Raw genomic sequence first — 26,015 nt, 5'->3', positions numbered from 1 at the left:
GTGAAATGTCAGAATTTAAATTCTAATGGCTAATCAACCACATAGAGACTGGCATGCACGGACTATGCAGCTCCAGTCACTGCCCTGGAGGACTGTAGGCCCAGTACTGCCATATTGCATAGTTTCCCATTCCCTTCATCATCCTTCTCCCCTTGAAGTTGGGAATTCAGATTTTCATGATATTTCTGGATTAAACATTGGTAAATGTTACAAGTTAACTCTTAAAATCTAAACACCTTAAGCTAAACAAACATAGGATATTTGAGGCCACATATAGCCGAAGAACTTCCTGTTTAGAAAATAATATTCAATGTATTTTACAAAATATTTCTTAGTTTATGTGTTTTACCAAATTCTTTGTATTTAAAAAAACTTTTATTATTTATTTATTTTTTTAAATTTATTTCTAGGAGACAGAGAGAGAGACAGCATGAGCAGGGGAGGGTCAGAGAGAGAGGGAGTCACAGACTGAAACAGGCTCCAGGCTCTGAGCTGGCAGTCAGCACAGAGCCTGACGCGGGGCTCGAACCCACGAACCGCAAGATCATGACCTAAGCGAAAGCCGGATGCTTAACCGACTAAGCCACCCAGGCGCCCCAGAAAAACTTTTATTATTTTTTTAAAGTTTATTTTGAGAGAGAGGAGAACATGCTTATGGGTGCAGGGAGAGGAGGAGAGAAAATCTCACTCAGGCTCTGCATTGGCATCGTGCAGCCTGGTCATAGGGCTCAAACTCATGAACCATGAGACCATGACCCGAGCTGAAAATCGATTCAGATGCTCATCTGACTGAGCCACCCAGGTGCTCCTAACAAGAATAACAAAAAACATTTTAAAAGGATGAAGACAGACAATTTTAAAGTTTTACTGATCATGACACCATTATGTATATTCAGTAGATACTCTTCTTAAGCATAATATGCATTTAGAGTAAGGTGCACAAGAGATTGTAAGTTCATATTTTAACTAGTCTTCTAGATAACTTTAAATTTTTGGCTGACTTAGATCTGACAAGCTGGCCATAGTATTATTTTGTTTTGTTTTATTGTGATGTGGAATTCTGGTACTTAGGAGCTCATTCATTCAGCGACGTCAGCTCTGCTGTTTTTTGTTTGCTCCTCTTGTGATTACATTATTAACATTACCTTCCATTAAGTTTCTTGATAGGACTCCAAACCATTTATCCATTTTGTGAATATTTAGTTAAAATTAGGTAGTTTGTAAATCTGCTTAACTAGGTGCACAAACTACAGTATGAGGCAGTATCTTAAATGTGAATGAACTAGTATCCTCACCTTGGTATAACTTACAGTCTTCCTTCTGGAAAATTTGGCCATCTAACCGAAAGATATTGCCACATTGCCAGCACTCATAGGCTTATATATGTACACCCACAATAAAGGTAAACCTTACTAATTCATATATTAATATATAGCATATATACGTATATGTTTTTCTTCCCACCTCCTGGTTAAACTTGAATCCCATACCTTGGAGACCAGTATAAAATGGTAAATACTTGGATGAGGCAGTCCAGAATGCTACGGGCACGATATAGTAAGGGGGTCCATCCCAGTCCAGGGGAATCGTGGAAGGCCTTTAAGCTCAGTGAGATCCGACCTATGGATGAGGGTTGTCAGTGAAAGGGTGGGAATGATTATAAAATAATAAACAAAACATAAACAAAAGATTGAATTGGCAGCATGGGGTGAATGATAGTTGGACTTTATCTTGATAGTGAAATGCATTGAGGGTTTTAATCTCTGATATGAAATCTATTCACTTATTTCCATCACTTGGACAGCTCTAGGAGGATGAATCAAACTGCAGTAAGATTCCACCTAGGAGGTTCTTTAAAAGTTGGTTCTTGGGGTGCCTGGTGGTTTGGTCGGTTAAGCGTCAAACTCTTGATTTTGGCTCAGGTCATGATCTCACTGTTCTGGGTTCAAGCCCCACATCAGGCTATGTGCTGGCAGTGCAGAGCCTGCATGGGATTTTCTCCCCCTCTCTCTGCCCCTCCCCCGCTCACTCTCTGTCAAAGGAAATAAACAACAAAAAAGTAGTTGGTTCTTAAGCAGTACAATAGCCCTAGCAAAAGAAGATGATGGTGATTGAGGTGGTAATGGTAGGGAATAAGTGAGTTAGTAATTTGAAGTAGCAGGACTTGGTTATCATCTGGAGGCTGATGGGGCCTGTGGGGAAATTAAAAATTGCATGACTCCTGGGCCAATTGCCTTGAGCAGCAGAATGGATGGTGATGCTGTTAACTGAGATGAGTTTAAATTTCGATAGTTTGAGGTATCTCTGTGACCTCCAGAGGAAGGTGTCCCAAAAGCAACTGGATATAGAGGTCTGGAGCTCAAGAGTGAGGTCTGGGGATGGAGTTAGATGTTTGATCATCTGTTTATCTGTATATGGTAACTAAAACCATGGAATCACTGATGTAGTCAGGGGAGGTGTACTGAAAAGAACATCAAGGTGCATCAACCTAACATGCAAGAAGAAGGGGATCAGCAGCCAGAATTGGAAGAAGAAAACAGTGATTGATGTTTCAAAAACTGAGGAAAAAGAGTATTTCAAGAAGGAAATGGTTGTCAGGGTTGAGTGCTGCCAAGAGCACCAGCAAAACAAGGACTTGCAAAGGTTGGTTGAATTTAGTGTCATGCACCTCATAGTTGCTTTTATAAAACGAGCTTTGATGGTATGCAAGCCAATTGGAGCAGGCTAATGAGAGAGGAGAGGCTGTTTCAGACTGTTTCAGGAAGTTTAGTATATCGAGAAGGAAGAGGTTAATGAGGCTCTTTTTTTTAATATTTTTTAAAATGTTTTTTATTTATTTCTGAGAGAGAGAGAGAGCGTGAGCAGGGGAGGGTCAGAGAGAGAGGGAGACACAGAATCTGAAACAAGCTACAGGCTCTGAGCTAGCTGTCAGCACAGAGCCCGACTTGGGGCTCAAACCCACGAACCGTGAGATCATGACCTGAGCCGAAGTCGGACGCTTAACCAACTGAGCCACCCAGGCGCCCCAGTGAGGCTCTTAATGAAGTCTATGCAAGAGATCGTGAAGACCGGGTTAGGGCAATTGGCAGTAGGAATGGAGAAAAAGAGAGTCCAAGAAATAATTAAGAAAATAAAGCTGGCCATTCTTAGTGTTGGATGTGGGGATAAGGGAATAGGGGTTGCTAGGAGTAACTCCCAAGTTTCTGGTTTAAAAAGCTGGCAAGATGGTTGGTATAGACCCCTAATCCTTGCATCAGTGTTTTCTTAACCTTTTCTTTCATTATCACCCTCATAAGAAACCCTTTTTAGACATTTTTCCCCCGATGCCTCCCTCCAATGAAATTTCTATCTTTTAATGTACAATAAATATGTCTGTGCTTTCTTTATATATAAAGTGTAAGCATACAGTTTGCTTTTTATTCAAAGTAAAGTTAAAATTTTAGGTTAAAGTTAAAAAGCTGTTTGCATTTAACTAAGTTATATAGCTGTATTTGCTGAGTAACTTTTAATATAATTTATTTACTTATGAATTGTAAAGTACCAAATTACATATTCAAATTAACATTTATACATACCTAACAAATGTAATTTACAAACATTTTATTTTTGAGAGAGAGAAGGTGCATGAGACAGGGTGAGCAGGGGAGGGGCAGAGCAAGGGAGACACAGAATCTGAAGTAGGCTCCAAGCTCTGAGCTGTCAGCACAGAGCCCAGTGCAGAGCTTGAACTCATAAACTGCAAGATGATGATCTGAGGCAAAGTCAGACTCAGCCATCCAGATCTCCTCAGTGTAATCAAATTTAAAATCATTCAAAGCTATTCCTTTTCCCAGGAAAGCTACTTATTTTCAATAGAAAAAAATCACAGGGCACATGGGTGGCTCTGTCGGTTAGGCATCCAACTTTGGTTCAGGTCATGCATGATCTCATGGTTTGTGGGTTAGGCTCTGAGCTGTTAGGTGGAACCTGCTTCAGATTTTGTGTCTCCCTCTCTCTCTGCCCCTCCCCCGTTAGTGCTCTGTTCTCTCTCTCTGTCTCGAAAATGAATAAAAACATGAAAAGAAAAATCACTTTCTTAAAGTTATTTTTTGTCAACTTTTATTATTATTATGACTCATTTTAGAGAGAGAGCACAAGTCGAGGGGGCAGAGGGAGAGAGAGAGAAAATCTTAAGCCGGCTCCATGCTCATCACAGAGACTGATAGAGTCTTGATCCCACGACCCTTGGATCATGAGCTGAGCCAAAACCATGAGTTGGTCGCTCAACTGACTGGAGCCACCCAGGCACCCTATTTTTGGTGAATTTTTAACCTGCTTGATATGCAAAAACTTACAACTTAACTAGCTTTTCGATAATCCTTTAGATATCGTTGACATTTCTCTTCTCAGTACTCCGCATAATGAATCATGACAAATTTTAGTTTGTAGAATTAAATAATAAAATATAAACTTTAATTACCAAAACCTTTGTCACACACACAAACACGGCAGATCAAACATATTAAATAACATTCACGGGCATAACAGGCATGCATAAGCCACCTCTTGTATGACTTCAAGACCCAGCGGTTAGTCAAGAGAAAGTGCCCCAGTCATAGCCGTTCACCATAGCTTGGTAGTACAGATCTTGCATACTTAATGTCTGCCTTTCATGAAATCAGTGTCAGTACTGCTCATGTAATACTCAAGAAAATCCAATGAGAGAAATTAAATACTAAAAAATAAGACTTTATTGATAATATTGCACTTTGGAGCGCCACATACCATTTAATATCTAAGTCCTTCCCACTGGCCATGAACCAGTTTTGCCCTTCTGGGTGCAGCATTTACCCCCTTGAGAATGCATGTCTTGAAGAAGCCATTTGTGCCAGATATTTCAGAATTCTAATTGTTTAGATTTTAAAAGGCATTAAGTGGATATAAGTTGGATAGCACGTCCAGCAGGGTATGGATAGCGTACTGTGTGTGTGTGTGTAGTCAATTATTATTAATATTTTGTAGCAAACCATTAAGTGAGATAAAGAAGGGCTGTAGTCTCATGTTTTGTTCAAGTTTTAGTAAATGTGTTTTGAAGCTATATTTATTAAAAACCTTATTTTCAGAGCTCTTTTGAATTCAGAATTTCAAATGAGGGATTGTGGATTGTGAATTAAGAGAAACGTATAAGGAGTAGACTTACAGAAAAGGTGACAACTTGGGGCGCCTGGGTGGCTCAGTCAGTTAAGCGTCCAACTTCGGCTCAGGTCATGATCTCACCATTCATGGGTTCAAGCCCCATGTTGGGTCTTGTACTGACAGCTAACTCAGAGCCTGGAGCCTGTTTCAGATTCTGTGTCTCCCTCTCTCTGGCCCTCCCCTGCTCATGCTATCTCTCACTCAGAAATAAATAAAAACATTAAAAAGGAAAAGGTGACAACTTAAATTTTGTAAATTTTATTCATTTGTTTTGAGAGAGTGTGCACATGTGTGAGTGGGTGAGGGGCAGAGAGAGAGGGAGAGAGGGAATCCCAAGCAGGCTCCACGCTGTCAGCATAGAGCCCAGTGTGGGGCTTGAACCCATGAACTATACAAGATCATGCATAATCTGAGCTGAAATCAGGAGTTGGGCATTTAACTAACTGAACCACCCAGGCACCCCTACATTTTTTTTTTTTAAAAACATGCTTTTTAAAAAGATGCTTATGGGGTATGGTTGGAAGGAACACCTTGGGTATTAGGTGGTGACTGCAGATGTAGATTTGGAAATTATCACCATCTTCCAAAGAGGCAGTAATTGTTTAATGAGACGTGATTGGAATTGCCTATTTTAGGGTGAGGTAAATCGTAGAGAATAGGCCCTTTTTTAAAACTCTGGTTCATTGGTTCTTACAGCCTAGCTCTGGAGGGAGTGAAGGTGGAAAAATAAAGATTAAGAGAAAGGATCTACAGTGTCAGGAGGAAGGAAGAGGAAAAATGACCTTTTATAGAGAGCAAGAAAATATAGCTGTCCTTCTCTGACCCTGACTTCCTAGGAATTCCGCTCATGGGCAAGTGAGGCCTTTCAGAGTAGGAGCTGAGAAGAAGTCACCTGCCTGCCTCCCAAATTGGCACTCTTTCCCACCACATCATATTGGAAGGAGTTGATAGGGTTTGAGGGGCAGTGTTGGCAGAGAAGATTCCCTTTGTGTGGCCTCTCAAGCTGGCACTCCCCTGTATTGTCCTGGGCCCTGTATATATGGGGCCTCAGAAGATGCCTTCCAAAATTGGCTCCTCCTTTTTGGGTTAGTATATATAGGTTAGAGAAATCTCTGCTTTTAATTTGTCAGAAGGGCTCTTGGAAAAGCCCGGCCTCAGAATACTAAAAGTTAAAACAAGAGCTAATCAGAGAAATTTTGGTAATCCAGCCTACAGACATGCAGAACCCTCCTTGTTCAGGGACTGGGGATGGAACAGTGCAGTGCTGCAGAATCGAGGCCAAGTGGTCGGAAGTTCACTGTTCTACCTCAGAGACATTTTCTGTGGACCTTTGTCCACAACCAAACTCTAACCAAACTGTTCTCTGGTGAGCTGCTCTCCCTCCCTACCCCTATTACCTTTAGAAATATTAACATCTAAGGGCACCTGGATGGCTCTGTTGGTTAAACATTTGACTCTTGGTTTTGGCTCAGGTCATGATCTCAGGGTCGTGAGATCAAGCCCTATATTGGGCTCCACACTGAGCATGGTTAGCATAGGAGAATTCTTTCTCCCTGTTTCTTGCTGCCCCCCCCCCCCATATTAACATCAAAACAAACATCAAATTACCCTTCAAAGACAACTGTAGACCTTACACTCAGGACAGTTTTCACTCCCATCTTCTAAACTCATTGAACACTTCGATTCATTGTCTTTTTATTTTCTTGATGCTATGACAGTGAAGTTAGTTGTAAAGCTTCCTAAAGGCAGAAGCCTTTACACAGTGCCTGGCACACACATTTTTTAAGATGAATAATAAATTACTTTTCTATTTGAATCAGTTTAGTGATTATTTGGATTATATATTTTATATATTTATAGATAAATGTGTAATATTATATAATGTGTATACAACATGTACCTTATATATAAGTATTATATTAATATATGTTAAATATTATGAATCTAATATAATATGTAAATTATAATAAATAATTATATATAATGATTTTATTTTTAAGTGATCTCTACACCCAATGTGGGGCTCAAACTTGCAACCTGAGATCAAGAGTTGCACGCTCTACCAAACAGGCACCCCTATTTTTTTCTTGATATTTTGAACAGCGTGAGTGCTTAGGAGACACTCAGTGAATATTTTGGGGTTGGCTTAAATGGAAGTTGAGCTCTTTGGTTTCTCTACTTTAGTTCATCTTAGTTCTTGTAGCACTTAGTGGTAGTGGCAGTGGAGTTTCCCTAAGAAGGTGAGAGCTGCCATATCCTGCACAGTCTATAAAGGATAATTAGTAATTTTCTTTTGGAGAAAAAATGTTTGGACTGTAGCTCTCCTAGTCCTGTGCTGTGTTTCTCATCACTGCTTACTTCCCACCCCTAGGTCTGACTGTTACACTTACATATAGACGTAAGAGCCAAAAAAAAAAAGGACTAGGAAATTTACAGGAGAATTAGCATTAGAGAACTAATATCTGGGACTGTCAACATCTGGTTGATTCAGTACTTCAGTGTGCCGTACTTTACTTAGACCTTGAGCTTTGAATACATAGTTGTGTATGCAGATAGGTTTCCCCACGTGGTCTTTTAGCCAAACCACCTAGTTTATAGATTCAACTTTGTTTCGCACAGTGATGACTGCTCAACCCAGTCCTGTGAGGATCTGCCAGAATAGGAGTAGGCTTATTGTGGCCCCATTTTGGACTGACCCACTTGTCTTGTGAAGGAGCCTCTCCCATTGTCTTGATGACTAGCAGTTTTGACAGGCTTGCAGATAACACCCTGAGAGCCTCATGCTGTCCTACCTGTTTCGTACTGTTCTCTTGTTTGCCATATTTTCTGGTCATGAACCCCTGGGGAGAAATTTGAGAAGCTTGAAAAGCTATTACCAAACCTAATCCTAAAGTATTTTCATGTATATTCTCAATCATCTTCATTGTAACTCTGAGGTAGACAGGGCAAGGGTAAGAAAATTGAGATACAGATGAATGACACCCAAGGTTGTGCATTTATTAAGTAGCAAGACCAGAAGTCAGATTGTCTGGCTTTGTAGCTCCTTTGACCAGTACCACAGTGTTTCCAGTGTGCCTTCTAGTGGTCCATCCAGCACAGCTGCCTTCTCTCAGCCTAGCTGTTTGTTTGTTTGTTTGTTTTAATATTTTTATTTATTTCTAGGAGAGAGAGAGAGACAGCGTGAGCAGGGGAGGGTCAGAGAGAGAGGGAGATACAGACTCTGAAACAGGCTCCAGGCTCTGAGCTGGCAGTCAGCACAGAGCCCGACGCGGGGCTCGAACCCACGAACCGCGAGATCACGACCTAAGCGAAAGTCGGACGCTTAACTGACTAAGCCACCCAGGCGCCCCTGTTTATTTATTTTTTAATGTTTATTTATTTATTTATTTTTTTTAATTNTTTTATTTATTTATAGGAGAGAGAGAGAGAGAGACAGCGGAGCAGGGGAGGGTCAGAGAGAGAGGGAGTCACAGACTGAAACAGGCTCCAGGCTCTGAGCTGGCAGTCAGCACAGAGCCCGACGCGGGGCTCGAACCCACGAACCGCGAGATCATGACCTAAGCGAAAGTCGGACGCTTAACCGACTAAGCCACCCAGGCGCCCCTAATGTTTATTTATTTTTGAGAGAGAGTGGATACGTGCCTGTGCCCACGAGCGCAGGGGAGGGGCAGAGAGAAGGATACAGAGGATCCGAAGCAGGCTTCATGCAGGGCACGAAACCAGAAACTTGCGAGCCAAGTCAGATGCTTAACTTAAATGAGCCACCCAGGCGCCCTACTATTTCTTTCTAATACAAACCCTTAAAGATATTCTGTCCATTTACATAATGTTGAACTCTTAAGAAACATTTTCAAACCTTTTACCATACTTAAATGACATTTATCTTAGTTCATCCTGTTTCCCCAACTTGATATCATCAATGCAACTGCCACCGCCAGTGACTCCCTCCTACACACACACACACACACACACACACACACACACACACACACACACGGTGGGGGGCTCTAAAACAAGGAGGATTAACTCAAATGGTTTTCACTTTTTCTTTGAAGTGGCAGAGAGCCTTGAAATGACTGCCTAACCACCTGCCGGTCCTTAAAGTTTTCCGCTTCTGTTCACATCAGTGTTGTTATTGTCTAATATCTGTATTCCCTATTCCTTGCAAGAACTGGACCACACCTCATTTGAGGGGTTGAGTCAGGCAATGGTCAGGGTGGTAGAAGGAACGTTGACACTTCTTCCGGAAAATAACAAAGGAGTCCCCTTGCAACTATTGTGCTATTAAGTATATGTAATGGAGAGAGCATTGGCTTTAGAAATACCTGCAGTAGACCCATTAAATTAGCTGAGTGCTTCTGCAAATTTTGTCTTGATCTCCCTACCTCTAAAATGGGGGTTCTGTATGAGTTTAGCCTTAAGAGCTAAGCAAATCGTTACTAAATTATTACCAGTTAAATTTGAATTTTCCTTGGAAACATCTCTTCTATAGAGGTTAGACATGACTTTGGGATATTTCTTTTTTTTTTTTTTAATTTTTTAAAAATTTATTTCTGAGAGAGAGCATGAGCAGGGGAGGGTCAGAGAGAGGGGTAGACACAGAATCCGAAGCAGGCTCCAGGCTCTGAGCTAGCTGTCAGCACAGAACCCAACCCGGGGCTCGAATCCACAAACTGAGATCATGACCTGAGCCAAAGTTAAATGCTGAACTGACTGAGCCACCCAGGCACCCCGACTTTGGGATATTTCAAAGACCTTTTTTTTTTCCCCTTCTTTCCCAAAGACCTTTCAGAAGGGAAAATCACACATCTGTGTCCTCACTGCTAGATGTGAATGCTTTCCAAAGTCTTTACCTATGAGGAAAAGGTTTTATCATCTAAATCCAGAGTAAAAACCAAGATCTTGGCTTTTGTGATTTTCTCGTCAGGAGCATTATGATCCTTGCCTACTTTGGGGTGCCTGACAGAGGTCTCCTAGCAGGACACAGAACTAAGAAACTGACAAAGGAAAGGAACTTGTATACTGCAGCAGTTTGTTGGTTTAATAGATTGGTTTAATCATAAAAATCGTTAACTTTGAAGGTATCGAAATTAAAGATAAATTCATTAAGAAATGACTTGTGTGGATCACTGGTTTATTTTTATTATCCTCATGTGCTAGGTATTATATATAATGCCTAAATTAAATACAGGTGTCCATTTGCAAAGGAATCAAGTTGGACCCCTGCCTTAACACCATATACAGAATTAACTCGGTGGATCAAAGACAAATGAAAGGGGTTAAAACCGTAAAACCCTTTTAAGAAATTAGGAGTAAATCTTCATGACCTTGGCTTAGACAGTAGTTTTAGATATGACATCAGCAGCACCAGCAACCAAAAAGGAAAAGTCAAAATTTTAAACTTTTGTGCTTCAAAAGGGACCATCATGGATAATGAAAATTATGTAAGTGTTCACTCATTGTTTTGGCCGCCAGGCAGCTGACGTGTCAAAATGCAGCTCCATTTTAATAATTGGTTCTTTGGGTCCTGCTTCTCTGTATTCGTCTTTTCTGTTTTTTATACAAATTGGTATATTCCTGTTCTAGATTTTTGTTTTTGTATTTTTATTTTGTTGGATTTATTGTAAGCCACTTTGGATCCTTTGGAGGACTGATGTTTAAGATGCTGGGTGGAACATTTGAGAACGTGTGTTTGGTGCGCACTGCACCGTAGATTCTTGCTCCAAAGATTCAGTGGTTTAGAAGTGAAAGGTGATGGGTTGTAAACTGAAACAGTGTCATTGGAGGTTGTCAGTAGGAACTGTTTTGGGGTAACAAGTCAAAGATAAAGCTGGATACTAGTTAAAGTGACAAGGACAGATTTTAATCAGGAACATACTATTGTAATAGGGAAAGTGAATTAAATTCAGCTTCGATTTGTACAGGGGTAACTGGGCATTTTAAAGGGAGGATGAGAGGATAGAGGGGGCAGAGAAATGTGGCTCAGAAGAGTCAAGGAAGTGAAAAATTAAAAAATGTGAGAAAGAGGGGTTGGCCTATCTGAAACCCATCTGGGTTTGCTAATGGGTACTTATTGACATTAGGCTCCTACCCTCCCACAGAGCCTGGGAGACAGGGGTCCCGTCTTCAGGTGTTGGTGGAACAAACAGTGAACCCTTTTTGCAGCCTTGAGATTTTCTTAAGCAGACACTTTATGGGCAGGGGGCTAGGGTCGTCCTAGGAACTATGAGTGTTTTGTTCAACTATTAGGCCATGGTTGAGGCCTAGTTGAGAACATTTCAGAGGAGGCTAGATAGAATTTGGTTAAGGAGAGACTTTGGCACAGGTCAGAAATCAGTTTATTAGTCTGTTGAAGCTTGGGGAGGAGGAAGTTCATGGCTGACTCTAAAGCCTGGTGAATGGTAATGGCGTTAACTGAACCAAGGAAGATACGAGAACTGACTTAAAGAGAAAGTGAGGTGGAGATCTAGCCAGTAGGCATTTGGAAATAACACTGTCAGGCAGATGGCTGAGACAGTAGGGATTTGGTTCTTGGTATGAAAGTGGAGGTTGAAGCTGGGGAAGATCGCTTGTAGGAGCTGCTCCTGCTATGACGAGGATCAGAGCTAGACCTTTGGTGCACCCTGAGAGTGAGAGATGGGCATTGAAGAGGAACACAGTATGAAAGCTGAGGAGTGGTAGGAAAGGTAGAACTGGGAGAGGGTGGTGTCCTCAGAATCCTGGGTAGAATTTCGGGGAAAGCAAAAGTGATAGAGGCAAATTAGAAAGTCAAATAGAATCAACACTGACAAGATAACTCTTTTTTATTCAGTTTTTGTATCAATTCTGGAGGAAACCTGTGGTTTCTGGGTTTCTAGGAAGAAACCCTTCTAAAATCTGCCTTTGGAAATTTTACTCCACTCCAGTCACAGGAAGATTTCTTTGCTGTACATTTCTCTACTAACCTCACACCTACTGGCAAACACTTATTACGCAACTGTTACAGCTAGGCCTTGTGTCTGGGCCAGTGTTAAGTGTTCAGTAAATATTGAATAAATATTTGAACAGTGATTCATTAACAAATTCTTGTGTGTCTATGATACTATAGATGCCAGAGATACAACAAAGGTCCCTGTCTTTGCAGAACTTAAAAAATCCTGCTACGCAAGAGAAGAGACACAGGCTGTAAATAGGAAATAAAGCAGGTGTTCTGACAAAAATAGAGTAGCTTACTTTGGGTTAGGGTAATGAGGAAAGGACCTAGCAATTCTAAGAGCTAGGGAAGAGCACCGTGGGCAGAGAGAAAACAGGAAATATAAAAAGTACTGCCGGAAACAGCCTCTGAATACCTAGCAGTGGTCTCTCTGGTTTTATTGTGGTGATGGATGGGGAGTATGAGGGAAAAGAGGAAGGGGTAGGTTATTTTTTAGCAGCCAGGTGAGAGATGGTAAGGACCTGGATGATGTGGGGGTCAGGAATTGATAGACATGTAAATGCATTCAAAGTATATTTGGAGATAAAATGGGACAGGTTTTGTCAAGAGATTAGATGAAAGAGAGGGAAGAGAAGGAATCAAGGATGGCTTTTACTTGGGTTTTGGACTGAGTAACTTGGAAATGCTGTTGCTGGTAGGGGGTTGAGTGGAAGATAGAGCTGGTTTTGGATATCAAGAGATTTTGATATGTGGTTGAATATATGGGTCTGGAGCTCAAGGGAAAAGGCTGAGCTTGGGACATAAATTTGAAAGTTATCATGGGAATGAATGAAATGGCCTAGAGAGAGAGTGAAGATAGAAACCAGCATGTAGATGTAGTGAGGACTGAGAAGACTAGATGAGTTTGGAAGTGGTGCCAAGAGAACCTTCTCTGAGAGAAGGGATTAGTGATTACTACTGAGGGCTTCAGAAGAGAACAGAAATGTCTATCTTTTAGATACGGCAGTGAGGTTGTTGGTGAACTTGATAAAAGCGGTTTCTGTGGAATAGAAGGAATAGAAGTCAGGTTTGAAGAGTTAGAAGAATGAACAGAGCACACAGAGATTCATCAATACTTGGTAATACCTATCTTTAAAAGTTGGTCATTTTATTGTGCTTTATATCTTACACACAAAATATGTAATATTCAAGAAATGTGTCAGAATAAAATTAAAGTGAATGGAGACTTAGGGTATGTAGATGACTTGACTTTTTTTTTTTTTTTTTTAGTTTGTTTATTTTGAGAGAGAGAGGGAGAGAGAGTACACACAGGATAGGGACAGAGAGAAAGGGAGAGAGAGTCCCAAGCAGGCTCCCCACTATCAGCATAGAGCCCAACAGTGGGCTTGAACCCATAAACCATGACCTGAGCCAAAGTCAGATGCTTAACCAACTGAAGCACGCACGCGTCCCTGTAGATGATTTTCAAGAGAGATCTGGTTACCATCTTATCAAATTTATGATCATTTGGGCAGCGTACCATTACATGCCTCCTAATGTGATGAGTATGAAACAGAAAGCATCGCCTTTATGTGTTCTTGCCAAAAAAATATTGAGAACCTGAATCTATTCTAGCCTCTAGACCTCACTTCCATTTTACAGGAAACACAGGAGATAGACATAAATTAATCACAAAAAATGAGAATGTGGGGCATTCATTAAGACAACTCACCTAGTCTCTTCACAGTCAATATCACAAATAAAGGGGTTGAGGGAGAGGATAGATTTTGTAGATTAGAAGTGACCAAATGTTAGAATAATGATAATGTAATTTTTTTAAGAAATGTTATTGTTTGAAGCTGCATATTGAAGTATATATAGATGAGATATCAGGAATTTCCTTAAGTGATTCAGGGTCTGGATGTAGATGGAAACATAGATTAATGGCTACTAGTTGATTATTGGATCTGAATGATTGCATTGAAATTCATTTTATTTACTCTTCTGTCTACTTTTGTACGTATTTGAAATTTTCCATAATAAAATGGTAAAAGACTAAATACAGTGGGTGAACCTTGACTGGATTCTGGCTTGGGTTGACAAAAAGCCAGCTAGCTATAACACCCATTTTGAAATAAGAAAATTTGAGTATGGACTAGATAATAGGTGTTTTGATAATTTACTTAGGTTTGAAATTGTGGTTATGTAGGAAGGTCCTTATTATGAGGCACAAACTAAAGTAATAATGGTAAAGTGCCAAGTTGTGCCATTTACAGCTTTCATATGTTCAGTTTGGGGTGCCTGGCTACCTCAGAAGAGCATATGACTCTTGGTCTCAGAGTCATGAGTTCGAGCCCCACTTTGGGTATAGACATTAAATAAATTTTTAAAAATATAAAACAAAATGTGTATAATGTATATAAAATAGCATCTGTGCATCTGTACATCTGATGGAGTAAAACAAATACGGCATCATTAAAAATTGTTGAATCTTAGGGGCGCCTGGGTGGCTCAGTCAGTTAAGCGTCTGACTTCAGCTCAGGTCATGATCTTACAGTTCATGAGTTCAAGCCCCACTTTGGGCTCTGCACTGACAGCTGACAGCAAGGAGCCTGTTTTGGATTCTGTCTCTCTCTCCACCTCTCCCCTGCTCATACCCTTTCTCTCAAAAATGGATGAATAAACATTTTTAAAAAACCCTTTGAATCTTAAAGTTGAGAGTTTATAAATGTTTATTATTCTATTTCAGTTTTTCCGAACTTAAATAATTCATAATAAAAAGGGAGCAGAAAAATTGTTTTGGTCTTCCTGAGAATAGAGAAATGCGGCAGTAGTTTGGATGCGGGGTGGTGAATGAAAAGATGCACTCACAAGTGACTGGCCGATTCTTAGGATAAAAAATTGCAGGTGGTGAGGCACTTGGCTGGCTCAGTCAGTGGAGCATGTGACTCTTGATCTCTGGGCTTTTAAATTCCAGCCCCATGTTGGGTGTAGAGATTACTTAAAATCTTTAGGGGCACCTGGGTTGCTCAGTTAGTTGAGCCTCCAGTTCTTGATTTTGGCTCAGGTCACGATCTCAAGGTTGTGTGCTGTGCATGGAGTCTGCTTAAGATTCTCTCTCTCCCTCTCCCTCTCCCTCTCTCCTGCCTCCCCCCCCCCCATAAAGAAATAAACTTTTTTTTAAATAAATAAATACGGACTACCTGGGTGGCTCAGTCCATTAAGCATCTGACTTTGGCTCAGGTCATGATCTCGTGGTTCGTGGGTTTGAGCCCCACGTCGGGCTCTGTGCTGACAGCTAGGTCAGAGCCTGGAGCCTGCTTTGGGTTCTGTGTCTCCCTCTCTCTCTCTGCTCCCCTGCTCATACTTTGTCTCTCTTTTTCCCAAAAATAAATAAAGATTAAAAAATTTTAAATAAATACAATAAAATCTTTAAAAAAAAGAAAAAGGAACTGCAAGTGGTGAGATTCCTGAACTATTCCTGAGCTACTGCTGGTTTTAGCTACCAAAGTTGTAATTCAACAGTACCAAAACAAAATTTTGCCATCAGCTTCATATGCATTCACAGTAATTATATACTAGGTAGACCAGCAAGAAGACAGGCAAAATTTAAACCAGTCTATGTTTTATTTGGTAAGAAACTGAGCCAGGTAAGTTTTGGAAGAACCTTTTTGAAAATGTTCAAATTTGTTCATAGCAGCACTCTCAACAATAGCTAAAACATGGAAAGAGCCTAAGTGTCCATCCACGGACGAATGGATCAAGAAGATGTGGTTTATCTATACCATGGAATACTACATGGCAATGAGAAACAATGAAATCTGGCCTTGTGTAGCAACATGGATGGACCTTGAGGGTGTTATGCTGAACGAAATAAGTCAGGCAGAGAAGGACAAATATCATATGTTTGCACGTATAGGAGGATTGGGAGGAACTTAACTGAGGACCATGGGGGAGAAGAAGGGGGGAAATGGTGGGGGAAAGGGAGAGAGGCAAACCATGAGAGACTCTTGAATGCTGAGAACAAACTGAGGACTGATGGATGTGGGGGGGAGGGAGGAGATGGGCATGGAGGAGGGCACTTGTGGGGATGAGCACTGGGTGTTATGTGGAAACCAATTTGACAATAAACTATTTGTAAAAAAAAAAAAATGTTCAAATTTATCTCTGTTACTTGTGTTCTGTGTTGTCTTCCCACCCTTCCAGTCCCATCATGGCTGACTTTGTTTTTGAGGAATTTTGATTTAATTGATTCTGATTGTATAGGTGGTTACATAGTGTCAGATGTACTTTAGGTTTGGGCTTATTTGGATTTGTGGTCTAGGGAGAAAAGTCACTGCAAAGAAAAACCTGTACTATGAAAATGAGTTCCTAAAAATCAGATATGGTGGATAGAGGGGAGATCTCATAGACAAACATCTTGGCAAAGTTTTCAGTTGCTCCCTCTTCATATGAGCACTAATTAAAGAATCGATTGCCAGTAATTCTCAAGTTAAAATGACTAAGTACGTAGGTCAGTATAGACAGAACCCAGTCTAACGGCAGGAGCCAAATTGAATGGAATTATATGCGTGGTGGGGGGGTGGGGGGGTGGAAAGAAGTAGTTCTCAGAGGCTGTATGCAAAGTGCAGGCCTTTAGAATTAGAGGGTCTAGATCCCAGTCCTGGGTCCACAATTTAATAGAATGATCTTGTGTAAGTCACAATACCTCTGAACCTGGCTTCTTAGCTATTAGTTGCTATTTAATTACTGTCCTCAAACCAAGAGTTTAAAACAGCTGATTTCACCCCAGCCCCTGTCAGATTTTGTTTGGCTGACACAATGTTGTAAAAACTGACCATGAAGGCAGCCCCTGGTGTAATATTATAACTGTCCTGTAAAACTGTCTTTACCTTTTAAGGCATTTGAGTTTGTGTTTAACTGAAATTCTTGGGTGTGAGCAGATATGTTTATCGGTGACAGAGTAATCCCTAGCTGAGAATTCTGATGGATTTGCTGCTACCAATAGTTTTCCCTTTTCAGGAAATGAGAAGAGCCTGGAGTTTGGGATCAAATAGGTCAAGTTTGTTGGATTAGCTTCCTGGCTTGTTACTTACCCTCCGAGTCTCACTTTTCTCATCTGTAAAATGGATTCTCAGGATTGTTGTGAAGATCAGAGATTATGTCTACAAAAAACTTGGCACATTAGCAATGGTTACTAGCCTGCTAATAAGCTGCTAACACCGTGGACTCTGTATCCTGGTACACTCTTACTCCTTTCTTTTCTTTAAATGTTCATTTATTTATTTTTTGAGAGAGAGTGAGCATGAGCAGGGTAGGGACCGAGAGAGGGAGAGAGAATCCCAAGCAGGCTCTGTGCTGTCAACCCTAACTCGGCTTGGCTCAGTCCCATGAACCATCCTACGAACCCTGAGATCATGACCTAAGCCAAAATCAAGAGTCAGACACTTAGCAGACTAAGCCACGCAGGTGCCCCTCCTTTCCTTTTTTTTTTTTAAATGTTTTTTATGTTTCGTTTATTTCTGAGAGAGAGAGAGAGAGAGAGCATGAGCAGGGGAGGGGCAGAGAGAGGGAGACACAGAATCTGAAAGCAGGCTCCAGGCTCTGAGCTGTCAGCACAGAGCCCGACACGGGGCTCGAACCCACAAACCATGAGATCATGACCTGAGCCGAAGTCAGGTGCTTAACCGACTGAGCCACCCAGGCGCCCCCCCCTTTCCTTTTAATTAACTGGAATATGGCCATAGTGGAGGTTTTGTTTTTGTTTTTAAAAAAATTTTTTTAATATTTAATTTTGAAGGAAAGAGAGACCGAGTGTAAGCCAGGAAGGGGCAGAGAGAGGGAGACACAGAATCTGAAGCACGCTCTAAGCTCTGAGCTGTTAGCACAGAGCCCGATGTAGGGCTTGAACTCAAGAGCTGTGAGATCATGACTTGAGATGAAGTCAGAAATTTAACTGACTGAGCTACCCAGGCACCCCTGGCCATAGTGTTTTAACCCAGGAATCTTTTTTTTTTTTTTTCTCCCCCTGAAAGCACTTGCATAAGCAAGGGAGGGACAGACAGAGAGAATCCCAAGCAGGCTCTGCACTCTCAGCATAGAGCCTGTGCAGGGCTCCATCTCAGGAACTGTGAGATCATGACCTGAGCTGAAGTTGGACACTTAACTAACTGAGCCACCCAGGGGCCCCTAACCCAGGAATCTTATGGTGATGCGTATTTATTTGCTAGATTAATTCCTAGTGAAAGGTATGAAAGGCCAACTGAAAAAAGTCTTTTCAGCTTAGGAGGAATCAGGTTTCTTTCTTGAAGGAAGAGGCTTTAAAGTGGGAGATAACCATTTATCTCTTTTATCTCTCTTCCCAGTGTCATTAGGTTGCCTTTTTACCCCCTCTCCCCAAGTAACCTTTAAGGGCATCATGATGAGTTGTAAAGCTTCCTAATTGTAGCATATGCCCAACAGTGAGTCTGTGTGATTTAAAGCCTTAGCTCATTCTTGATGCCCAGGCAGCTACAGTAACATTTCTTTAGAAAACCTCCTTCTGCAGAGGCGCAGCACCCACTCAGCTTAACACCAGGACAAGGGAAATAATTTGGAAAGACTTGACTGCTTAATAGTGTTCCAGGTCCCATCTTGTTTGAAGATTGCCAGGTCATTACCTAGAAAATAATAGTAGTTCCCTTTTCTTCTAAATATAGCTCTTTTGGGCTTTTCTAGGCACATGTCTTCAAGTGATTGCTTGGTAGCTTTTTGAAGTACGGACCATGAACATAAAGGTTTGATTTGGAAAGTCCTAGAGCCAGCAAGTGTACAGGATGTGAGCTTGAAGGTCTAGTAGTAACATTCCTGTCCCATACACAGGACAGCTGGCTATATGTAGTATGCCTTTTTCTGAGAACAGGTACGTAATTTTAAGGTTTTATGAATCTCAAAAGAGACTCCAGGGGTGCTGATGGCTCAGTCAGTTAACCATCCAACTTCGGCTCAGGTCATGATCTTGCAATCCGTGAGTTCGAGCCCCATGTCTGGGCCTGGAGCCTGCTTCAGACTGTGTCTCCCTCTCTTTCTGCCCTATCTATGTCTCTCTCAAAAATAAACATTAAAAAAAAAGGAGACTCCGGTTTTATCAGAGCTCATATTATTTTGCTAGGTCTACCAAAACAAAGTACCACAGCCAGGATGTCTTAAACAACAGGAATTTATTTTCCCACAGTTCTGGAGGCTAGAATTCTGAGATCAGCAGGGTTGGCTTTTTCCAAGACCTTTTTCCTCTTTGGTTTATCAGTAGCTGTCTTCATGTTCACATGATGTTCTCCCTCTTTGTGCAGCTGTATCTTAATCTTCTCTTTATAAGGACACTAGTCATACTTGGATTAGGGCCTTATCCCAATATCCTCACCTCTTTAAAAAGACCCTGTTCACCGGGACTTCAATATATGAGTTGTAGGCAGGGTACAATTCAGGCCATAACAGGGTCTTTGCCTGTTTTGTATTATTATTACTGCTTGCCTCTTGGTTCCAGAAGTTTAGAGACTGCACAGCAACATTAGCCATTTATTTCCTAGAAATGGGAGGTACAACTTCAAGGACCTATTCACTTTGAGAGAATTCCTTGACTAAGAAAACCCAAAGGCTGCCTAAGACAGTCAGATGCTAGAAGAGGTATGTTTGTATTCCGGATTCTTAATCCAGTCCCAGCACGTAAGGGAGTGCATGATGAAAACAAACCCTTCGCCTGCTGGTCCCTGAATGAGAATCCAGCATTCCTTTGGTTGCTGGTTCCAGATATGTTTCTGTGATTATTCCTTCTTCCAATCTAACCCGCCCCGCCTGGCTTCTCCAGTGAAGTCATAAGCAAATATTTGTGATGGTTTCTTGTCACCGTGGTGACTAAGGCACAGCCTGGTTCTCCTTCCAGCTTTGTTGTCAGCTTTGCCCGAAGGAGGGGACAGCCCTCTGGGAGAGAGCCCAGGCTCAGAGTCATGAGAAACCATGTGTCAGGTAATGGGGGACAGCAGTCCACAGTCCTGCCCTCAGAATCTGCCCTGTGCCATTAGCCTCCAGGCACAGGAGTCATTAGTAATCCCAAAGGGAGGCCACTGCAGTCCCCTAAAATTGTTTTTTTTTTTTAATTTTTTAGAAAATGTTTTTTATTTTTTTCTGAGAGAGAAAGAGAGACCGCATGAGCAGGGGAAGGTCAGAGAGAGAGAGAGAGGGAGATGCAGAATCTGAAGCAGGCTCCAGGCTCTGAGAAAATTTATTATTATTAAAACAAAATTTTAGGGGCATCTGGCTGGCTAAGTCGGTTAAGCGCCTGACTTCAGCTCAGGTCATGATCTCACGGTTCGTGGGTTCGAGCCCCGCATCGGCCTCTGTGCTGACAGCTAGCTCAGAGCCTGGAGCCTGCTTCAGATTCTGCGTCCCCCCCTCTCTCTCTCTGACCTTCCCCTGCTCATGCTGTCTCTCTTTCTCTCTCAGAAATAAAAAACATTTAAAAAAAATAATAAATTCACTTGGGCTTTGCCGAGTGGGTATGGAGACTTGCACATTTTAAGCTCCTACTGCTGCAGTTGGCTCACCAGGCTACTTTACAGAATGACGGAGGTGCCTTCTCTGAAGTTTCATTTCCTCAGTTTCTCTAGCTCCGGAATTCAGCTCTTTCTTCAACTTCATTTTCATTTCTCTTTCACTCAGATACTCTTAATAGACTCCCCCCCACACACCCATTTGTGTACTTCCTTATTCTGTTTCCACCCCCAACATGATTTCCTGGTTGAAGAAGCAGCCTACATCATCTTAGGAGATTTCTTTATAAAATCTCTCTACAATCCCCCCCAAGCACTCTAGAAAGGGGGCAGTCTTAGAGATAGTTGTACTTTCTGTGTACCTATAAAACCTATTTTTCACCCGTTAGCAATAGTCCTGATAATTTCCAGTTAGAAATTTAGAGAATTTGGAACGGCTTCTAAAGAGAGACTAAGTAAGCCTTCCTTTATTTGTGGGTTAACATAATCAGCTTCACTGTCATCAGTTTTTTTAAAACATTGAGATTGTTTTAAAAATGTAAATACTGGGTAAGTTATGATAAAGCCCCACTTGCCACGGGAGGAGACAGGAATGAGACATGGAGGAAGATGTGTTACACCCACAGGTCTCAGAGAGGAAGCCACTGCATGCGTGCAGGGTCACAGAAGAAAGCACCAGGTGGTTAGGAGGCAGAGGGTCAGGGGCAAGCCCATTTAGGTCAGAGCCTTTATTTAAAAAAAAAAAAGTTTATTTTTGAGGGAGAGAGAGAGAGCGGAGCGCACACAAGCAGGGCCAGGCAGAGGGGGACAGAGGATCCAAAGTGGGCTTCATGCTGACAGCAGCGAGCCCAATGTGGTGCCCAAACCCACGAACTGAACCAAACAGTGAGATCATGACCTGAGCTGAAGCTCAACCCTAGGCCAGAGACTTAATTACGGTTTCTGAGGGAAAGTGAAAGCAGGGCAGAGTAAACAGTTTAGGACTGGCTACTTTGAATTAATCCAAAGGATTTTGGCCTTTAGGAGTGGTCTCTACTTGCCTGCTACCTGGCCAAGGGTGATTCAAGTGGAGGAATATGGTCTCCTGGGCCTCCAGGCAAGGTAGAGAGATAGGGCTCTGCTATTAGGCAAGTTGTTACCTTTAGGCCTTAACTAGCTATGGGAGGGGCAGCCTTTCCCTGGGTCTGTAAAAGTCCCCAAATGCCAAAACATCGAGAACACAGTGTAATGGGCACCTGAATGACTCCATTGCTTAAGCATCTACTCTTGGTTTTGAGTCAGGTCATGATCTCACAGTTCATGAGTTTGAGCGCCAAGTCAACTTTTTTTTTTTTAATGTTTATTTATTTTTGAGAGAGAGAGAGAGGCAGAGCATGAGGAGCGGAGGGCAGAGAGAGAGGGAGACACAGAATCGGAAACAGGCTCCAGGCTCTGAGCTGTCAGCACAGAGCCTGATGCAGGGTTCGAACTCATGAACCGTGAGATCATGACCTGAGCTGAAGTCGGACGCTTAACCGACTGAGCCACCCAGGTGCCTCCCCAGGTCAACTTTTTAAAGTGCCAACACTTAAAAAACAAACAGAAAATAAGAAAATAGAGTTAATATAATTGGCCCTGTAACTAGTGAATGCAAATAGACAAATATGGAAACCAAAAAATAAAAAAACATTTAGAACAAGGATTCAGTGTCAGTTTTAATTAGAGGAGGTATGCTGCAATTAAAACTTTGGTAAAATATAACACAATTCATCATCTTTTTAAAAAAGTTTATTGATATATTTTGAAAGAGAGCACACACACAGAAGGGAGATAATCCCAGGCAGACTCACACGGGGCTCAAACTCAATGAACGGTGTGATTGTGACCCGAGATGAAATCAAGAGTAGGACGCTTAACCCACTAAGTAAGCCACCCAAGCGCCCCTGCATTTGAACCATTTTTAAGTGTTCAGTTAAGTGGTACTAATTACATCTACAGTGTTGTGCAACCACCACCACAATCCACTTCCTAACTTTTCATCACCTGAAACAAGCTGTGTACCCATTAAGCAGTAATTCCCTATTTTCCCCTCTTTGTAGCACCTGATAACCTGTGTCTCTATGAGTTTGACTGTACCAGGTACCTCATAAAAGTGGAGTCTATAATATCTGTCCTTTTGTGTCTGGCTTATTTCACTTAGCATACTGTCTGCAGAGTTTATCCATGTGTCAGACCTTTATTCCTTTTTATGGCTGAATAATACTCCAGTGTATATATATGCTCCATTTTATTTATCCATTCAGCTTTTGGCTATTTTGAATAATACACCTTGAGTACTGGCATATAGTAGCTGACTGAGTCCCTGTTTTCAATTTTTTTAAAAAATGTTTTGAGAGAGAATGTGTGCTTGAGCGGGGGAGGGGCATAGGGAGAGGGAGACACAGAATCCAAAGTGGGCTCCAAGCTCCCAGCTGTTAGCACCAAGCCTGATGCAGGGCTCAAACTCAGGAACTGTGAGATCATGACCTGAGCCGAAGTCGGACGCCTAACTGACTGAACCACCCAGGCGTCCCATTCAATTTCCTTAGGTATACAAAAGTGTAGAATTTATAGTCCCACCAGCAATGCACCAGATGCCAATTTCTCCACATCCTTGGCAACACTTGGTTGGCATTTGTTTTCTTTTGTCTTTTTTATAGCCATTTATTAGGCATGAAATCAGATCTTCTTGTAGTTTTGGGATTTTTAAAAAATGTTTATTTTTGAGAGAGAAAGAGAGAGACAGCACAAGCAGGGGATGGGCAGAGAGAGAGAGGGAGACGCAGAATCCAAAGCAGGCTCCAGGCTCTGAGCTGTTAGAGCCGGAAGCAGGGCTCAAAGTCACAAACCACAAGATCATGACCTGATCCAAAATCAAACTCTCATCCAACTTAGCCACCCAGGTGCCCCTGTAGTTTTTTTTTTTTTTTTTTTAATGTTTATTTATTTTTGAGAGACAGAACATGATCAGAGGAGGGGCAGAGAGAGGGAGACACAGAATCCAAAACAGGCTCCGGGCTCCTAGCTGTCAGCACAGTTTTGACATGGAGTTCAAACTCACGGACTGCAAGATCATGAATTGAGCCAAAGCCTGAAGCTTAGCCGACTGAGCCACCCAGGCACCCCTCATTGTCGTTTTGATTTGCATTTCTCTTAAGACTCTGTTGAGCATTGGAGCGCCTGGGTGGCTCAGTCAGTTAAGTGTCTGACTTCGGCTCAGGTCATGATCTTGTGGTTTGTGGGTTCGAGCCCCTCGTCGCTCTCTGTGCTGACAGCTAGCTCGGAGCCTGGAGTCTGCTTCGGATTCTGTATCCCCCGCCCTCTCTGACCACTCCCCTGCTCATGCTCGCTCTCGCTCTCTCTCTCTTTCTCAGAAATAATAAAACATTAAAAAAATTTTTAAAGATAAGACTCTGTTGAGCATCTTTTCATATGCATATTAGCCATTTAAGTATCTTCTTTAGAGAAAGGTGTACAGATCATTTGCCCATTTTTATTTTATTTTATTTTTAATTTTTAAAAAAAATTTTAATGTTTTATTTATTTCTGAGAGTGTGTGAGCAGGGGAGGGTCAGAGAGAGAGGGAGACACAGAGTCTGAAGCAGTCTCCAGGCTCTGAGCTAGCTGTCAGCACAGAGCCCGATGCAGGACTTGAACCCACAAACCCACGAACCGTGTGATCCTGACCTGAGCCAAAGTCGCAAGCTTAACTGACTGAGCCACCCAGGCGCCCCATTTGCCCATTTTAAAGTTGGGTTGTCTTTTTGTTGTTGAACTGTAGAAATTCTTTGTATATTCTTGGTGTTAATCCCTTATTAGATATATGACTTGGGAACAATTTTCCCGTGCTGTAAATTGTCTTTTCACTTTTCTTGTTAATGTTTTTGTTACTTGTGCTTTTGATGTCATCCTAAAAGAATCTGTTGCCAAGTCCAAGGCCATCAAAAGTTTTTTCTATGTATTATTCTAAGCATGTTATGGTCTTAGCTTGTATTTAGGTTGTTGATCCATTTTGAGTTAATTTTTGTGTATGGTGTAAGCCTGGGGTCCAACTTCATTCTTTTAGATTTGGAAATCTAGTTGTCCCAGCAATATTTTTTGAAGAGTATTCTTATTCCATTGAATGGACTTGACACTCATCAAAATTATTTGGCTAGCCATAGATGTGTGAATTTATTTCTACACTCTTTTGAGTTTTATTCTATTTGTATGTTTATCTTTATGCCAGTACCACACTACTCTGATTACTGTAGCTTTGTAGGAAGCTATAAAATCGGGAAGTATGAGTGTTCCAACATTATTATTTAAGAGTATGTTGTTAGTGGGGCGCCTGGGTGGCTTAGTCAGTTAAGCGTCCGACTTTCGCTTAGGTCATGATCTCACGGTTCGTGGGTTCGAGCCCCGCGTCGGGCTCTGTGCTGATTGGCAGCTCAGAGCCTGGAGCCTGTTTCAGAGTCTGTGACTCCCTCTCTCTCTGACCCTCCCCTGCTTACGCTGTCTCTCTCTCTCTCTCTCTCCTAGAAATAAATAAAACATTAAAAAAATTTTTTTTTAAAGAGTATGTTGTTAGTTTCCACATATTTGTGAATTTCTAGCTTCTTCGTTCTGTATGGTCAGAGAAGATACTTTGATTTCAGTCTTGTAGAATTTATTGAGACTCTTTGTGGCCTAATATGGTCTATCCTGGAGACTGTACCATGTACACTCGAGAATGTATATTCTGCTATTGTTGGGTGGAGTGTTCTATATGTCTTTTTGGGTCTAGCTGATTTATGTTGCTGAAGTCCTCTGTTTCCTTATTAATCTTCTATTTAAGTATTCTGTCCATTGAAAATGGTGTATTGAAGTATCCAAATATTATCATAGAACTATTTTTCCCTTCACTTCTGACAGTGTTTGTTTGCTTCATATATTTTGGGACTCTGTTTTGGTGCACATATGTTTTATAATTACTATATTTTCTTGATGAATTGACCCTTTTATCAGTAATTAATATTGTCCTTTATCTCTTATAACAGTTTTTGACTTAAAGTTTTTTGTCTTATATTAGTTAGCTAACCCAGCTCTCTTGGTTACCATATGCTTGAAATATTTTTTTCCACTCATTTGCTTTAAACCCGTTCATTTCTTTGGATATGCAGTGTTTGTAGACAGCATATAATAATTCAGGAGTTTAATCCATTTACATATATTACTGATAAGGAAGGACTTCTGGCATTTTACTCTTTGTTTTCCTTATGTCTTCTATTTTTCTGTCCCTCTCTTCCTCCAATTACAGCCTTTTGTGTTTAATTTTTTGTAGTGAATGGTTTTGATTTTGTCCTCATTTCCTTTTGTGTATATTTTTTATTTCTATTTTGCATATATATATTTAGATAGTGTGGTTACCATGGGGATTATGTTTA

General features: G+C 41.3%; 1 protein-coding gene across 2 annotated transcripts in view; it reads left to right on the top strand.

The window, feature by feature from the left end:
• KPNA6 (karyopherin subunit alpha 6) overlaps positions 1 to 26,015 on the top strand; it is a 56,829-nt gene that overhangs the window by 6,383 nt on the left and 24,431 nt on the right. The window contains exon 1 of one of the 2 annotated variants that reach the window (XM_039231134.1): positions 20,004 to 20,068. The exons of the other annotated variant lie outside the window; for it this stretch is intronic. Coding sequence (XP_039087065.1) covers positions 20,050 to 20,068 — 19 coding nt within the window. The 5' untranslated portion in view covers positions 20,004 to 20,049. Of the gene's footprint in view, positions 1 to 20,003; positions 20,069 to 26,015 lie in introns of those variants that run through there. 2 annotated transcript variants of the gene reach the window in all.

This window comes from Hyaena hyaena, unplaced genomic scaffold (genome assembly GCF_003009895.1).
Source record: "Hyaena hyaena isolate Hyena2069 unplaced genomic scaffold, ASM300989v1 scaffold_3, whole genome shotgun sequence".
NCBI classification, from domain to species: domain Eukaryota; kingdom Metazoa; phylum Chordata; class Mammalia; order Carnivora; family Hyaenidae; genus Hyaena; species Hyaena hyaena.
This window is presented reverse-complemented; position numbering and strand designations above follow the sequence as displayed.